At 45.4% G+C, this 18,588-nt stretch overlaps 1 protein-coding gene across 1 annotated transcript in view; it reads left to right on the top strand.

Moving 5' to 3' along the window:
- Rnf32 (ring finger protein 32) overlaps positions 1-14,159 on the top strand; it is a 32,821-nt gene extending 18,662 nt beyond the window's left edge. Inside the window, exons 5-8 of the mRNA XM_004669558.2 lie at positions 423-547; positions 648-756; positions 13,444-13,611; positions 13,899-14,159. Of these exons, the coding sequence (XP_004669615.2) occupies positions 423-547; positions 648-756; positions 13,444-13,611; positions 13,899-14,147 (651 nt within the window). The 3' untranslated portion in view covers positions 14,148-14,159. The remainder of the gene's footprint in view (positions 1-422; positions 548-647; positions 757-13,443; positions 13,612-13,898) is intronic.
- Positions 14,160-18,588: the final 4,429 nt, after the last annotated feature.

Raw genomic sequence — 18,588 nt, 5'->3', positions numbered from 1 at the left:
TAGGCTAGAGTGCAGGTCTTCCTGTTCTGAAAATCATGGATCTTTGTGACAGAAGATCCATAGAAGTTTGTGTAACAGATCCCCTGTTAGTGCTGCACATCAGAGGCTCTGATAGCATAATTTCTGCCATCTATTTGCACAGCATTCTCACACAGCCACCCTCACCTTTAGGTCAGTTGGTTTTCAGAAATTTTTGATGTCTCTACATGTATGTTCTTGTAAGAAATTATGCCTAGAACAGGTTTTGTGAGGAAGGTGTTAGCATTTGAGGAAACTGCTTCCCTTCACGATCTAAACTGGACCACAACCTGGTTATGAGAGAAAAGAGCACAGTGATCACATAAGAAGTAGAGTTCACATAAGAAGTAGAGTGTTGTTCATAGGCCATTATGAACATTTTTAAATGAAATATTTCTCTTCAGGCATGCCTTCAGGCTTTTGAAAAGTTCACAAATAAAAAAACCTGTCCTCTCTGTAGAAAGAACCAGTATCAAACCAGAGTGATACATGATGGGGCTCGCCTTTTCAGAGTAAAATGTGCCACGAGGTAAGAGGGCACTGGTCTCTGCTGGAACCTCCCCTCTTAGGCTGTGAAATGCTCTGAAGTAAGGCTATTGTAAGGATTCATTCCCACATCTCTGTTTTAGAATTCAAGCATACTGGAGAGGCCACATTGTTAGAAAATGGTACAGAAACCTGAGGAAGACAGTGCCTCCCAAGGACGCCAAGCTGAGGAGAAAATTCTTTGAAGAGAAGGTAGGTGTAGACCACTGTTCTGTATAGGGTCTCTGTAGGTAATGATTCAAGATCAGTAAATCCAACACAGGCAGTGTACAACTTTGTAACTTATGTTATGTTAAAGGCTTTTAAAATTTGAGAGGCTGGACTGGCAAGGTGGCTTAGCGGTTAAGGCACTTACCTGCAAAGCCTATGGACGCACATTCCACTCTCCTGATCCCACATAGCCTACTGGGTGTCTCAAGCATCTAGAGTTTGATTGCAGTGGCTGAGGCCCTGGCACGCCAATTCTCTCTCCTTCCCTCCCCCCTCCATCTCCTGTGCTGGCCTCCTTTCTAGGTCTCAGCTCTAGCCTTGCTCATCAGTCAGGATTAAAGTTTCAAACATACCTCCAGAATATACAATTTGGGCCAACTTAGTGTTTTCTAGACATCTTTCAACTTTTTTAAAGGCTGGGCTGTAGTATTATGGTTCATTCTCCATTCAGGACTAACTTCCACAATTCTTATCTTTCTGCATTATTTCTCTGCATTTTTATATTCAGTCGTCTTGATAGGAAGTCTTGTTCTATGAGTCATTCTTAGTAATTTGGTGTGTTATTTTTTGAGATGGTGCCTCAGGTCTCTTGTTCCAGCTGGCCTTGAATTCCTAAGCTCAAGTGATCCTCCTACCTCAGCCTCCTAGTAAGCTGAGACTAAAGACACACACCACTGCACCCCAAAACTCCTGCTAATTTCTGATATGTAATAATGTGTTGGCCTGTATTGCAAGTCATTGTTTTCTCTTGTAAAATTTTAATTTCAGAATTGATAAGTTATTTCCTTCTATTTGTAAATATTTTATGCAAATGGATAATTTTGTAGAAATTTTGAAAATGACTGTCCATATGACAGTCATGATAATAGAGTGATGGTCCAAGCTGTGCTAATGATGTGATCTTGTGACGCCAACCTCACCCATTGGTCCTTTTCCACTCTGTGAGACGCGACAGGCCCAGCGCTGGTGGGGAGACGCATGGTAGTGTGAAGAGTAAATGCCTGTCCTCCACAGACTTGGGCATTTTTGATTAAGCGTCCTACTTAGTCTTCAGCAGGCAGAGCCCTGCTGGAGGAGGTGTGTCACTGGGGCAGATCCAGAGTCCAGCCCTACTACGCGTATGAGAGCCACTTTGAGGTCTGCATGTTTGTGCTTGCTGGTGCTGGTTTTTCTCCCTGTGCTGTGCATGGATGCTGAAGTGAGCCAGCTCCTTCCACCATGATGGAGCCTCCCTGGAATGTCTAAGCCTGAAAGAAACCTTTCCTCCCATAAGCTGCTTCTGGTCAGGTGTTTGTGCAATGCAAAGGTACTACAGCACTGTGACCCAGAAGTTCCCAAGTGTAGAGTCTGAGGCAGAGTGAGTGCCGTGCTGTCTGAGACCAAGCATGACAGTTCTAACGGTGAAATGTTTTCCCAACACTGAAACACTCTCTTTACTTACTGCAAATTAATCCCACAGTTATTCTTCTTAGAACCTTTGTAACTTGAAAAATAGTCCCACCCATCTAAGGAAACAGTTTTAGTTTCTCTAAGAATAAGGAAAAACACGTATATAAAAATCTTCTTAAAATCATAAGACACTAGAGTATGCAGCTTTGTGCCATTAAAGCTAAAAATGTAACTAAAATTAGTTCTCACAAAAATAGCAAACATGGGGGCTGGAGAGATGGCTTAGCAGTTAAGTGCTTGCCTGTGAAGCCTAAGAACCCCGGTTCGAGGCTTGGTTCCCCAGGTCCCACGTTAGCCAGATGCACAAGGGGGAGCACGTGTCTGGAGTTCGTTTGCAGAGGCTGGAAGCCCTGGCGTGCCCATTCTCTCTCTCCCTCTATCTGTCTTTCTCTCTATGTCTGTCACTCTCAAATAAATAAATAAATAATTTTTTAAAAATAGCAAACATGGAAAAAACTTTAAAATATAAACCCATTCCTAATCATAGCCAGAACTAGAACTAGGATGGAGATTGTCACAGTAAAAGCTGAAGAGATGGCTCAGCAGTTAAAGACACTTGCTTATAAAACCTGACAGCTCAGATTCCATCACCTGGTACCCACGTGAAGCCAGATGCATAAAGCACAAGCATATGGAGTTTGTTTGCAGTGGCAAGAGCCCCTAGCATGTCCATGCCTTCCCCTTGAAAATAAATACTTTAAAAAAGTTGTATGTCAGGGGCTCGAGACAAGATTCAGTGGATAGAATGCTTGCCTAGCATGCATGAAGCCATGATTTGATCCGTAGCAACACAGGAGAGTCAGCTGTGCTTGGCTACATAACAAGTTCAAGGCCAGCCTGGGATACACAAGACTCTGTGAGAAGGGAGAGAAACAGAAGAGAGGGAGGGAGGAAGGAAGGGAAGAAGAGAAAAGCAATGTATGAAAATTCCTGAAGATGCAGCACACTGTGTTTGCCTTCGCTAGGGCAGCAGCACAGGACAGCTACATGTGGATGTCATGCTGTACAATTATAAATGCACAAAGCCATTCACAAATTGCCCAGTCTAGACCATGAGAAGATATTTAAGATAAGGATGCAATAATTATTTGTTGTAGAGCAGCAATCATCAGATCAAAATGCAGTGAGAAATTAATTACCCATTCTATAATAGTTAACACCTTAAACTGTTTAGCAAGGAATATTCAAAATGCTAAGAAAAACATTTCTTTAGATAAAGCAAAAGATTTTAATAAAATGATTGTCATTAATGATAGATGTAAATAAAAACATCTACTCTCCCCATAAAAGATCAATTTAATTTCAAAGTTCCAAAGGAGTAGGCTTGACCAAGAATTTGGAATTTTACAGATTAACTCTGAAGTTGAGCTAGTGGAGTAAATTATGATCAGACAGACAACTTTCTGGGTGCCATGCTGTGTTATGCAAAACGCAGTAACTAACAAGTAGGGTACAAGCTACTTCCAAATCAGACAGACTTTGTGGCACAGGCCTTTGGCTGCCTCCTGAGGCTGGTGGGAAGGAGGTCTACAGGTCTACAGCTCATCCTGGACAAGACCAATTGGTATCTTCATCTCTAGTAAAACCAGATGAAATAATTTTAGTGAAAGACTATTTACTTGCATCTGTATTAACTGATGTTTGGGAGTTTCAGCATTCTCCCGTGCCTTTTTGAAGGTGCAGTCATGCAAAGTAGAATCACTACTTCAGAGTGAAATAGGAGCAGCTGAGTGAGGAGTGCTACAGCTGCAAGGTGACTCCCCCCCCCCACGGTAAATCAGGCGCTGTCACCCTATGTGTGTGAGACGGACCACCTGGTTACTGCAAGCTGGCTTATGAGTTACAATTAAATATGGTCTTATAATAATAGAAAGTCTTTGATTGTCTTCATAAGAAATGTGTTTCAGTGAAAAGAATTTGATTGTTTTCCACTAAAAAGAAACCTATGAAATGTTTTAAGATAGGGTATAAATAAAATGATGCTTTAAAACCTAAACACCTCAGGCTATGATATCTTACACAGTGTGTAGCTGCCGGCCCCGGGCTCCTTGCAGAGCTCACCTTACTATGTGCTTGTGAAAAACTGCGTACGGAGGTCAGCGTCACAAGTCTACACATTCCCTAGTAGTAACTCCATCAAAAATAAATTCCACGGCTGGAGACATGGCTTAGCAGTTAAGGCACTTGCCTGTGAAGCCTAAGAGCCCGTGTTCAACTCTCCAGGTCACATGTAAACCAAACACACAATGTGACACAAATGTTCAAAGCCGCACATGGCGCACAAGGCACGTGTGTCTGAAGTTACAGTGGTTGAAGCACCTGGAGCACCAATCCCCTTCCCCGACTCTCTTGCTCTCTCACATTAAAAAATAATAATAATAAATTCCAAAACTAGAATGAATAATGGCTCTATCAAGCCTCCTTTGGGCCATAGACTAGCTTTGGGAGATAAAGTGTCATTCCAGAAATACCAGCTTCCTGTAGGAAGTATAGGAGGCCATAATTGTTCTCTCGTGTCCTCTTACCCAGCTGGCTGCCCCCAGCCTAACTGTGAACAAGACTTAGATAGGTGAACTGTGAGATCTAAGGTTTGAATTAGAAACGGCATTTACACATAAGGCTACAGTGACTGGTAACGGGAGTAACTCACTGGTCACTGGAAGACCGGGATGTGAAGTCACATGCACAGTTGAAAGCTGCACCTGCATCTTTATCATGAGTATTTGTATACTTAACCATAACAATAAAATCACATGTTATTAGGAGAACTAATTCCTATATCCCAGTCCAGAGTTCAAGATAAATAGTGGACACACGGCCTCCACAAGCCAGTAACACCAGAAGAAGCGGCAGCAGACTCCCCATCCTCCAGAACAGCCTGTTGCAGCTCTGCGTCCCACTGGTGTCTGAACCTTAGAGGCTCCAGAACTGTAAGAGAATCATGGGTCTTCAACAAAGCCAACTTCAATTACTTTTCATTTTTCCAAAATAAGACTTTTTAAAAACAATAGAACACCATGTACTCTTAGTATGATATAGAAAAAGAAAGACTTTCAGCACCAGAAAACAGTGCCTGAGCACCCATAAAGAGTTCATTTCACTGCAGACTTTGCTTTGCAAAACTCTTTCCACCAAAGGTAACTGCTCCTTTTGCTAGCATATGAGTGAAACTTTTCCAACTGTACTTGGGAACTGTCTTAGGTCAAGTATAAACTTCCCAGAGACAAGAAAGTATAATCAGTAGAAAAGGAAGGGATAAAAATCCACTTGACATCTTTAAACTCACTAACTGGTGGTGTTGGCTTCCTGATCCACTTCATATGCTAAGAGGGATTTAAAAAAAATTTTTTTTTATGGGCTGGAGAGATGGCTTAGCAGTTAAGTGCTTGCCTGTGAAGCCTAAGGACCCTGGTTCGAGGCTCGGTTCCCCAGGTCCCACGTTAGCCAGATGCACAAGGGGGCGCACGCGTCTGGAGTTCGTTTGCAGAGGCTAGAAGCCCTGGCGCGCCCATTCTCTCTCTCTCCCCCTATCTGTCTTTCTCTCTCTGTCTGTAATAAATAAATAAAAAATTAAAAATATATATAAAAAAAATAATAATTTTTTTTTTATTTGAGACAGAGAATATGGACGCCGCCCCAGGGCTTCCTGCCACTGCAGATGAACTCAACACGCATGCACTACTTTGTACATCTGTTTGGGTCACTATCCATACCATCGAGTTTTGCAAGCAAGTGCCTTTAACCACTGAGCCATCTCTCCAGCCCAAGAGGGATGTTTTTAATACTCTAGAATTAGCTCATATCGTTCTGGTTTTGTAATTAATCTATTTTGCTTATACACAAACATTCTCACTTTTCTCTTCAGGGGGGAGAAGAAGAAGCATTTTCATCCATTAGATGTTAACTAATAGAACACAAGGATTGTCTTTCAAAGTGAAATGCTCACATATGCTGAGAATTTCTTTTCTCAGAGTGGCCTTGCTTTAAAATCTCATTGACACATCCCCTAGCAAAATAGAACCCTAGCAAAGTAGTATAATGGTGCTACAAGGTAGAATCGTTGAGATACACTGACGTGGTGTAAGTACTGGAGGTGGCAAGAATTAAAATTCCCTCAGAAAGGCCTTTGTGAGAGAGGCACTTGGGTTGTCTGGGGGAGATACAGTAGTCTTGGTACACTTGCCCAGGTTTGAGAACTCAGATCAAAGGGCCTGGAAAGGTCACTAAAGCTACTATGCTAATTCCCCAGCAGTGTGTACAGAAAGCCCAGTGTGGCCCAGAGTGTAGTGAGGTCCTTGAATGCCTTTGATCCTTATCTGGAAATTCTGCTAGCATCTGTCATATAATTGAGGTATGGCCTTTTATTGCTGCAATTAAAACTTTTCAAATGCATTATGTTATCTCTCTCCCAGCTAAAGTCCAGACCGTTGTTTAAAAGGCGAGGCTAACAATCTGTCAGATGCGGCTGACTTCAGGCCCAGCTCCCACACCCCCTAGCCTGGGACTTCTCTAGCTTTTTCATTTCCATCTCACCAAACAGCATAATGGTCCTTAAGTTTGTTCATTCCTTTGACTTCCTTTATCACATAGAGATGGCAAACATTGTGTTGCTAACTTGAAGTGGCTCCAAGCTGTGAGACTGGAAGGATATTAAACCAGTAAAAGCTTATCAACCGATGCATTGATGGCTGTACATTCCAGGCTTTTCATTTCGCTTTTGAGGGTGGTCCTGAGTCAACACATTAGTAAGCAATTTGCTGACACGAGATGGATCACTTAAGACTCTCCTGGGCAGACAGAGTTCACCTAGTGCTTTTGTTAGTATATTTTTGTAATGTTTAGCCAGTGTGTTACTTGCAAATGACCAGTAATTGCTTTACATATCAATGACTCAAACTGCTGGTTATTAAACTTACCAAAAAAAAAAAACCTTAAAAAGAAATATATCCTAGGACATTTTCTTTTCTATATTGACAAATTTATGTATTTTATCTATTTATGTAGAATGCATAAGATTAACCATTAGCATAAAAACTTGAGGTGTCATTTTTTTCTTGGTGTTCTTGTCCTTACACTAAGGCCATTAACCCATGATGTTAAGAATAAGAAATAAGTATCCCTGAACATAGAAGAATTTGACATATCAGAAATACTTAAAAGTTGTTGCATCTAGGAAATTTCTTTAAATTAATTACAATAAGCAGTCAATAAAAATGTATGCTGATTTGACATTTTAAAGTCTTGAAACTACAGCCTCACACATGCCAAGCAAATACTCTGCTACTGAGCAAAACATGACCATTGCTAACTGGAATACTCGGGAGTTACAAGAGTAAGAAAAGTCCTGTGCGCTCACTGAGAAACACCCTGAGAGGCCCGCATGTTAACAGGCTAGCACCAGTGTTAAGCCTGTGTATACACTGTGTCTTATTGAATTTTGACACCAGAAGAGACTTCAAACATCCAGACGGACATTGTTCTTTGGCAGCTCTCTCCTCCACCAAGAAGGAATTTGTGCATTCAAGCTGTTTGTTCTCATTTCTAATCTAATACTACGGACCTTGCAAAGGAATCAGATGTTTCCCTAAATCTAAGGTACTCATCAGAGGAGTTAAGAAATACACACAGAACAGATCACACTGGCCATAAAGAGGCCAAGTGTACTGGGAGAGCATCCAGCCCAGGTGCACTAGGATACATAGACAGGATTTCTCAAAGTCATTCACATGAATGAAGTGAAGGAAACAGAAAAGCATAACAGTTATTTACAGGATGGAACGAACATACTGGACAGACCACAAGATTCCTATGAAACTATTGGTATAGACAGCACAGACTGGGTAAAGCTGGCACAGCCCCAGCTCTGGCCTCTGGCAACCAGGGTTCTAAACCATGGGGTGCTTGATGCTGTCCTCTCCTCTACTTCCCCAGCCCCTCATGAGCCCCTCTCCCAAGAGTGCAGGTCCCAGCCCCTCCACCCCAGCACTGTCACATTGGATTAGCAGCAGTGTTTGCCCTGCTGCATTAGAAGCTCTTCCTCAGAGGAGCAGTGCCTGAGGTCTTTGACCCTTGAGGCTAGAACACTGCCTGGTAAATACTATCTCAGTTCCCAAACTATTCTCACAATCAGTCCCACAGAAATGGCTTAATAGGCCTTTTCGTCCTTCCCCATCCAGTGCCTGGAAGTGATCAAGTGATAATTATTTAGATGGATTAAAATATATTTAGTAGGGCTGGAGAGATGGCTTAGCGGTTAAGCGCTTGCCTGTGAAGCCTAAGGACCCCGGTTCGAGGCTCAGTTCCCCAGGTCCCACGTTAGCCAGATGCACAAGGGGGCGCACGTGTCTGGAGTTCGTTTGCAGAGGCTGGAAGCCCTGGCGTGCCCATTCTCTCTCTCTCCCTCTATCTGTCTTTCTCTCTGTGTCTGTCGCTCTCAAATAAATAAATAAATAAAATTGTAAAAAAAAAAAAAAAATATATATATATATATAGTAGCCTTTAGCCACCATTACACATTAAGAGAATTATTTTTATCTAACTTAAAAAAATTCTGGGGGCTGGAGAGATGGCTTAGTGGTTAAGCGCTTGCCTGTGAAGCCTAAGAACCCTGGTTCGAGGCTCGGTTTCCTAGGACCCACGTTAGCCAGATGCACAAGAGGGCACAAGCATCTGGAATTCGTTTGCAGTGGCTGGAGGCCCTGGCGCGCCCATTCGCTCTTTCTCTCTCTATTTGCCTCTTTCTCTCTCTGTCTGTCGCTCTCAAATAAATAAATAAAAATTGAAAGAAATTAAAAAAAAAATTCTGGGCTGGAGAGATGGCTTAGCAGTTAAGGTGTTTGCCTGCAAAGGTTTGACTCTCCAGGACCCATGTAAGCCAGATGCACCCATTCATTCATTTTCTCCCTCCTTCCCTCTCGCTTTTCTCTTTCTGACTCCCTTTCTCTCAAATAAATAAATATTTTTAAAAAACATTTCTTTGAAATTAAGAAGTATGAGTTTTTAATAAGTATGAAGGCATTATAATTCTCAGGTAGGCTCAGTAATAATAAAATTCAAGTTAAATTAGCCATGGGTCATAGCACTAAAGTAGATCCCAGGTGATTTCAGGGGCTGATAACTTGGCATTTCTGCACTTTGAAAAACTGAAGCAAGGACAGGTGAACTTGGCCTCTGAGCACAATCTCTTTTCATGTACTCAGGAAGGGTGTGCAGCCTCATTCATTCATTCACTCATTCATTCTATGGACACATGGATCGACGTAAGCCAGATGTACACGGTGGCACATGCGTCTGGAATTCATTGGCAGCAAGTGGAGGCCCTGGCATGCCTACATTCATTCTCTCTCTCTTCTTCCTTCCCTCCCTCTTTCTTTCAAATAAATAAAGTAAAATATAATAAAATAAAAAATTAAAGCCAGACATAAGGCACACACCTTTAATCCCAGCACTCAGGAGGCAGAGGTAGGAGAATCGTCCTGAGTTTGAGACCACCCTGAGAGTACATAGTGAATTCCAGGTCAGCCTGGGCTAGAGTGAAGCCCTACTGCTGAAAAAAATAAAAATATATATTAAATTGCACACAGCAGTCAGCGGCAAGAAGACAGTCACAAAGAGAGGGAGGAAGTGGAGAGCAGGTGCTCTTGACAGAGGGTGGTAAGGCACAGAAGCAAAGCCGAAGGCCTGTCTCTGTGGCATTTCAAGTTGCCTTTGCCACTTAACATTCTAAGTAAAGTTCTAGATTATTAGCATAACTCACCACTCAGCTTGACACTGTGTAGTGTCACTTTAAGTACATGTGTACAGACTGAATTCATGTGTGCAATCAACTCCCCAGCCCAGCCTGTACTCCCAGCACACTTGGGAGGATGAGGCAGAAAGATGGTAAGTTCAAGGCCAGCCTGGACTACAAAACAAAATCCTGTCTCAGAAAAAAAAAAAAAAAACAAACAAGTAAACAAAAGTGAGTGCTGTTTTCGCTCACTTGAAATGCGCCACTCCACCATCACACTGCATGGGGCCACGGTGCATGAACTGCCAGGGAAGAGGCGCCAGCTGCCATGGCCTCCCTTGCCTTTGGCCGCTGCTTTCAGCCAGAGTGTTCCAGACAAGTTACCTGTTAGGAAAAGAGTGTGGTGGACTCCATCCCATCAAGAGGAGAGCAAACATGGGTAGAAGGGGGTGGATGGCTTGCAGCAGCAGAGAGACAAAGGATGTTGAGAGCTCAGGAACAAGCAGGCCAGACTTAACACACACAAGGAGCCTAAATATGATTTTCCAACACGATGCGGGGTTCTGCTTACTGACATGCAAAACGACCAATACCGCATGACTTCAGACACAGACACCATGGGATGCTCAGCAAAAGCCTGGAGACTGAAAGGGGTGCCGTCAATGTGACAGGGAAAAATGAAAACTGCCCAGACAACTTTGTGTCAGAGCAGTCACACAAGAGGAGCCCACATTGACAACACAGTGTGCCTCTAAATGCCTACTTTAAGAGAAATTCTGAAGGCTGCGTTTCAGAGGGGAAGTCAGAGGTGTGAATGGCTTCCTGAGCACTGACTGGAGTCTACCAAACAAGAATAACCATGTGTCCCGCACAAAGGAAAAATGGACAGCTTTCACACCTGACAAAACTTGAGAAAGGAAAGTACCCAGAGATCCTTGTACTGTGTCAGATGGAGAAGATTCTGACTAATAATCTGAGTAATACAGGTTTGTAGGGTGACCGCCGGAAGAACAGGAAGAGTTTTAGCCTTCAAAGTAATAAAGAGCAAAATTGGAAATAAACTTTCAATTGGAAAACATTTAAAAAGCATCAGGACAAACAGAAAACAGAGAAGAGGATGGACACAACTGACCAGGTTCAGCAATGCGTAAACAGGACTAAACATGGCAAAGAGCAAACGTAATTGTGTGTGTGAGTGCATGCACACCCTTGTGCAGTCACCCCTGTGTCTCTCTCAGGTACAGCAGCAGCTCTGGCTGCAGGTGGCTGGCCTGTGTGCCTGGGCCCTGCGTCTTCCAGAGTCCAAGAGGCTTGGAAGTGAAGCAGAGCATTTCCAAGAGGCCAGTTCTAGGTGAGACATCAACTTTTGCAGGCAGCTGTGTGCAGGGGGAGAGGAGCAAGGGAGCAAGGCCTCAAAGCATGTTAGACATGACAGACAAATAATATAGCACTCCTAAGTCTGCCCTTTTAAGATGGGGTGACAAGGCTGGGAAGACGGCTCACTGGTTAAAGGCACTTGCTTGCAAAGCCTGCTGGACTGGGGTCAATTCCCAAGCCACCCATGTAAACTGAACATAAGTGGTCCAAGCATCTGGCATCGGTTTATAGTGGCGAGAGGACCTGATGAGCCCATAAACACAACACATGTAAAAAATAAATTTAAGCCGGGCGTGGTGGCGCACACCTTTAATCCCAGCACTCAGGAGGCAGAGGTAGGAGGATCGCCATGAGTTCAAGGCCACCCTGAGACTACAGAGTTAATTCCAGGTCAGCCTGGACCAGAGTGAGACCCTACCTCAAAAAACCAAAAAAAAAAAAAAAATTTAAATAATAAAATGGATCTTGAGGGAAGGGCAGGCACAGATGGTTGAGCCTTTGTAATTGGAGGGTACAACTCGGATACCAAGGGCATCATTGCAGGTAACCAGGTGAAGTCAGGAAGCAGGAGGCTGAGGTGTCTGACGGCACTGAGTGAAGCAGGCAGGGAGCTCACCCAAAGTCCTGTGTGCGCACAGTGCCATGCCACTGCCCCACCTTGCGGGTCACGCCTCAGTGCCCTGGACAGTCACGTGGATCTGGACTCATCCTGGCAGCTCCTGGTCATGCCATTAAGAGATGACCACATGCCCCTGTCACAGCCAGCTGTCTTCTGCCTGTTATTTGTCTTAAGACCACTCTACTTTTCTAAGTGTACTTATATAAAATTTGCATGACTTTGTAAAAGAACAAGGTTTGGAGGAACACTAGACATTTATCATCCAGTATTTGAAATACTGTGTGACACGCTGCCTCTATTTCTAACATGGAAAACAGACATTTAACAAAGTCTTAAGGGCATGTGGCTGTCTGTATGTTGAATGCATCTGCTAACAGTTTTTTTTTTTTTTTAAGTTCTTTAGACAAGGGACACTTTAAATTATGGCTTAGAGCTTGGTGAAAAAAGTATAATGTAAAAAATACCAAAAACAAAACAAACCCAACACAGTGATAGAAATCCTGCCTCGAATGAGGACGAGGAGCAAGGACAGACCTGAAAGTTATCCTCTGACCTCCACACGCGAACGCATTTACACACACATTCGTGAAAGTGCTGGTATGTGCGCTGTATGCGCCTGTGTGGGAGAGCCCGTCCTCTAACCACCACCCATGTTTCCTTGAGACGGATTCTCTCGCTGCTTTTAGAGCTTGGTGTCTTCAGAAGCAATACTCCTTCCTCCACTCCCTGAACACTGGGATTATAGATGTGCACTGCCCACCCCAATCTGTTTGCCTGGGTGGTGGGTGGTGGGGAATTCAACAAAGGCAGTTTCCGTGCCCTCAGGCTTTTACAGGAGGCACTCTTACTTCTTGAGCCATCTTCCCAACTCAGATTCCATTTTTCCATTTGCACTAACATAATCTACAATCTGGATCGACAGCTGGAGGGTGGCTGAAAAGCAGAGAGGTTAGAACCAGCTCAAGTTCCCACTTGACTGGCAGCAGTGCCACGAAAATGTGGCATTGTGTAAAGGCAGTCCTCCTTAAGATTAAACCCTGCCCAGAGCAAGGTGATAACATTATTCTGTAAATGTCTAATTCCAAAGGTGTCCCTTGCTAACAGCCAGGGTTTACCAAGTAAACTGTAGCAAAGGCAAATTATATATATGGCTTTTTCTCCTCAATTCTTCAGCCAGAGCCAACATAAGACAGATTAGCATGAGAGAAGGGTGAATGCTTATTTAAGAGGAGTCTCGTATGAATGGGCTCCTGCCTAAGGAAATCACAGGTGCCTACCTCAGCGTCTGTGAACTAGTGCTCATGTTGGTGTGGGAAGTCAGGAGACAGGACCGCATGTGGGTGCTGAGTGCCAGGCTTGCCCTAGATCCCTTCACAAGGACCTCACAGGAGAGCCTCATGCTGGCTTCCAGGGAAGAGGAAAGGCCAAGTGGACCCTTAAGGAAGAATGTCCCATCCTTCAGGAATCCACTGGGTCTAGCCTCTGCCTCTCTCAGTTCACAGAAATCAGTCACCGTATCCTGTGCTCATATGACACCAACATAGAGGAGCTCTTCTCAGAAATCGATCACTGCCTGGCCGTGAACCGCAGCATTCTTCAGCAGCTGAACGAAAAATGTGGCCATGAGCTCACAGATGAGGACTGGGAGAGGATCCAAGTGCAGGTGGGCTTCCCACGGGCCCCAGCCACCAACAGTGAACCACAGCCACAGTCCGGATGGGATGGGGAGTGAGTGTGGGAGCTTGATAGTGTCTGCCTTGATGGGAGCCCTAGGCCTTTCCTATGAGCTCATTAAGAACTGCCAGGTCCCCTTGTTTTGAAGTAGTCAGAGTCCCAGTGTTTGAGCAATGAAAGTCCAAAAGGAAAAGCCGGAGCCTCCTGCTTCTGAGAGCTAGAGTTCTCACTTAGGTTGAGTCACCCATGTCAGACTGGTGTCTGTCCCTGCTGCAGGCTGCCCGCCGGGAGATCTACGAGTGCTCCATCTGTCTGACCCCGCTCTCGCTGCACGGGGACTGCCGGCGAACAGCGGGGGGCACCAGCAGCCAGCGTCCCCGTGAGACAGTCCTCTTGTCCTGTGCACACCTGTTCCATCACACCTGCCTCCTGGCCTTGGAAGAGTTCTCCTTGGGAGATAGCTCTCCTTTCCATGCCTGTCCTCTCTGCCGCTCCTGCTACCAAAAGAAAATTCTTGAGTGCTGAATTTATGCTCTGGAAAAGGTGTGGAATCGAGATGGGAGGAGGGGGAGGGCACTTAGTGTAGTCTTGGATGAGCTGTGCACGATTTCAGGTTAGTACCGCACTAGGCTGTTCTCCAGGGCAGGGCCCTGTGATTATATGTAGGAAATTCTAACAAACCTAGCTAGTTTTAGTGTCTATTCTGTAGAAAAATTTATAGATTTGTGAGTGTTAACACTTAAGGCAAATGAGGAATCTAGATAGTGCCTGACCAACAGCTAAGAGACTACGAATACTGTATATTCCAGATGTTTGCACTAACACACATCTAATGGCCTCTTCTAAGCCTTATACTGGTTGTGTAAGAATTATTTATTTTTAAATAATAGATTATTGTTGAAGTTAAGCACCTTTCACATGTAAAGCAAAAAAAAAAAATTCAATGGTATTCAACATAAGACTATTGCAAATAAAATCTTAATGGTACAATGGAACAGACTGTTGTAGCCTATATATAAGAAAATTTGTAGATACTATTCCTGGGCTAGACAGAGGACTCACCAAATCCCCAGTTCAAATCCCCAGTACCCATGAAAGCCAGATGCACAAACTGGTGCATGGGTCTAATTCACTGACAGTGGCAAGATATCTTGGCATGCCCATTATCTCCCCTTCCATACTTGAAAATAAATAGACTTTTTCGAAAAAGACTGGTCCAGGGCTGGAGCAATGGTTTAGCCGTTAAGGGACTTGCCTGCAAAGCCTAAGGACGTAGGTTCGATTCACCAGTACTCACACAAGCCAGATGTACAAGCTGGCACATGCATCTGGAGTTCATTTGCAATTTGCAATGGCTGAAAGAGGCCCAGGTATACCCATTCTCTTTTGGCCTCTACCTCCCCCCCCTTTTTGTGCTGGGCGTGGTAGCAAATGCCTTTATGAGAGAGAAAGGAGAGAAAGATTGGCACACCAGGGCCTCCAGGCAGTGTACTGAAACTCCAGATGTGTGCTACCTCGTGCATAAGTACAACCTTGTGCACTTGAGTCATCTGTGCCTGGCTTATGTGAGATCTGGAAAGTTGAACATGGGTCCTTGGGCTTCACAGGGACGCGCCTTACCCACTAAACCATCTCTATAGCCCTTCCCTGTCTCACTCAAATGAGATATCAGTTGCCTGCCATATTATTTAGGAAATAAGGGTAGGAAATGGTGTCTACATGGTCAGTGGACACAGTGGTTTTCTGAACAGCTTAGGTACCAGTTGGGATGCAGAGTGCCAGCCGTGCTTACAGTAGCCAATGAGCTGCACTGGTCAGCGTGCTCCTGGCTGGAGGGGCACACCGAGACCCATCCAACACTGGTCAGCAGTGGGCTGAGCAAAGCGGAGAGTGTGGATCTTGATCACTTCCAGCTGCCTGGTTCTAAGTCTCTGCTGCCACAACCTCCACCCTCCCCTCCTCCCCCCAAGAATCTGCTCTCGGCTTGGAGAAGTGTTGTGTGAGGATTGTGCCAGGAAAGCAGTGTCCAGGCAAGGTAGTAGTCAGGCTGGGCACAAGAGCAGCAAAAGCAGCTGCCAAGCAGGAACACATGTCAGGGACAGACGGCCACCGCACATTGCAGGAGGTGTTAAAATCCCTGTTTCTCTTTATTTTTATCATATCCTTTGAACGTGTAACTTGGGCATAAATATACATGTCAGGGTGTCCTCATACAACAGCAAAGGACGGGTCTGGAGACACTTTAAGCTGCAGGAGGAGCTGCACTCAGAGCTCAACTTCTCACCTCTCAAGGCCAAGCAGCCACATCCGGCCAGGCGGCGCTGCGCACTCTGACCTCAGAGGGAGGCCCCAAGGTGCATGGAAGGTGCCAAGATGGCGAGCCCAGCAGAGGCCATGGCCATGCCCGCGGCTGTCCCTGAGCATGGTTCTCTCCCATCACACCCTTACTGGTGAAGCCACTGGTGCCGTTTGTTGGCAACAGGTCTTGAGATGGAAATCAGCATTAGCACTGGGCATGGGACTTCACTGGGGACAACAGCAGTAAAAATCCCACGAGACTGAGGATGGGCCTCAGGCAGCTTGTGACAGCCAATGTCAAACTGATGGATTTTCTCAGAGAAAAGTGGCCTTCTAGAAGGTGTGCCACCAAAGGCGTGGAGGGTACAAAACGTAGCACAGATGGCCACAACAGGCGTGCAGTGGAAAGCTGCTCCTCCAGATGCTGAGGCCGAGTCTTGGCGAACCTGTAGAACACCCTCACAGAGCCTGTGGTCTGCTGTGTGGAGATGTGAGCATTGACTGGGAACCCCAGATTTGGCAGGATGGTTCAAGCCATAGGGCGCCACATCCCTAGCTCGCACTGTGGCTTCCTCCTCAGAGCAGTCCCTATGGCAATGATGTCTCCCTTATCTGAGCAGGCTGCAGCCACCTGTCTTGGCATCACCTTATATGGGTCCTTGGCAATTGAGCCTCAGACCAGGATCCTTAGGCTTCACAGGCAAGCGCTTAACCACTAAGCCACCTCAGCCCTCACACATCCCTTTTTGACTTTCATCCTCATACTTGGGATCCTGGCATGTTGTGGGTTGGAGACAATTATAAAACCACTATCAAGTCCAAGAAGAAGGTACCATGGAGCTGGAGACTCTAGTTACAATGTGTGCTGCAATCAACAAGGAAAATGGAGTGCATTAATCTGCATGGGGCTGCTATGAGGAATTTGTCCAACCATAAACATCTCAAGAAAACAAATTTCTGAGTTATATTTCACTGGTGGACATTTAGGTTGCTTATAAGTTTGGGCTATTGTGAATGAAGCTACATAAAAACCCAATAGCCCTGAATACTCCTAAGACCCAGAGAACATTTTAAAAAGTGGACCATATAATGAACCAGACCAGTCTTGAAAGGGCAAGGTTAAAGGGCATGACCACTGTGTCAGAGGACACCACTTTCCTTCCTTCCTTGCAGCACTCACCTTCTTTGTCCCCAGATTTTGGCCCTGCCTTAGCCCTCGGAGCTGCTCAGACCAAGGGGGATGCTGGCCGACACGGTACCTGGACAGACTCGTCACCCTCCGCCCCCCTTGCTGTGACAAGGTCTCCAGGAGCACCTAAACTGAGGAGTGGCCGGGGAGCAGAGCTGGTTCCCACAGCAGCCAGTTGGGACAAAGAGCAAAGTTAGGACAAAGGTTTCAATAAGTTACATTTGAGATTTGAAATGCCCTCTGGGTGTCCAGGGCCCTATTAAGGAGTATCCACAGAGAACCACACTCAGGATGGCACATTGCCCACGTGAGACACGCTCATCCGGCCTCTCTGAGAGCAGTTTGGAGCTGCACATCTTGTGGTGGAGGGCTTGCACTCTTAGGAGCTGATTCTAAGGGGCTGACAAACAGGTGCCGTGAGGCAGGCAGAAGGCTGTGGGTCAGCTGGACAGTACCTACGCTGCCCCACTGTGCACGTCCCTGAGCACCTGGCTAACACACGGTGCCAGGCCACAGGCTACACAGCCATTTAGCAAGGAGAAAGACACACCTCGAATGGAACAGCTGGGAGCAGAGCAGGCCACACCAGCAAACAGCCCTGTGGTGACACTGGCTTACAGCTAGAATGGCAAAACACTGTTAAAATGAGGGTAATGTTTTGATGATCCAGTATTATTACCTTTAGTAAAGGAGGGCTTAACTGGGGTCTAGGACAAAGCCATACAAGAAAATGGGTGTCTGACACATCTAGGTATCAGCTTAACCAAGCGAGTCGTGGAAAAGATGTAAAACTGAGACTCACATATGTTTCCAGGCTTTTGACCTACCTCACACCAATCCCAAACCCTTACAGTGTAAGAAAATGTGACTTTTCATGTGTGACAATAGGCATATGCAGGTTAGGGGATGTGTGTGGAGGTCAACGGACAACTTCAGGGGTTGGTCCTCTCACCTTATTGGAGGCACCATCTCACTGCTTGCCAGTGAATTGGCCAGGCTAGCTGGGCTGCCAGCTTCCAGGAAATCCCCTCTGCCTCCTGTCTCACCATCAGAATGCTGGGATTCCAGGTGCCTGGCTTGACATGGGTTCTAGGGGTCCAAACTCAGGTCATCACACTTGCATAGCAGGCACTTTACCCCCTGAGCTATCTCCCCAGCCCCTGAAACCATGATTGTAAGGCAACGACAGGAATGAAGGTTCCACAAGGATAGCTGAAAAGCCTGTATGACTCCTAAGGAACCAGTGCAGTGGCTTCTGTACAGCCCGCCATTAACTTTGAACTCACTTTTGTCCTTGAGGATCCACCACAACTCACCATAACACCTACAGTCATCACTAGAGGAGGAGGTTTCCATAAATTACTAACAGTAATAACTGATACAAGTGCCCATGCCTCAGGCTCTGGCAGGGGTCACAGGCTAGTCCGTGCACAGCAGCTGTGGCCCAGTGGGTGGGATGTTCATGCAGACAGGGACTCT

The sequence above is a fragment of the Jaculus jaculus genome, chromosome 10 (genome assembly GCF_020740685.1).
Source record: "Jaculus jaculus isolate mJacJac1 chromosome 10, mJacJac1.mat.Y.cur, whole genome shotgun sequence".
NCBI lineage: Eukaryota > Metazoa > Chordata > Mammalia > Rodentia > Dipodidae > Jaculus > Jaculus jaculus.
This window is presented reverse-complemented; position numbering and strand designations above follow the sequence as displayed.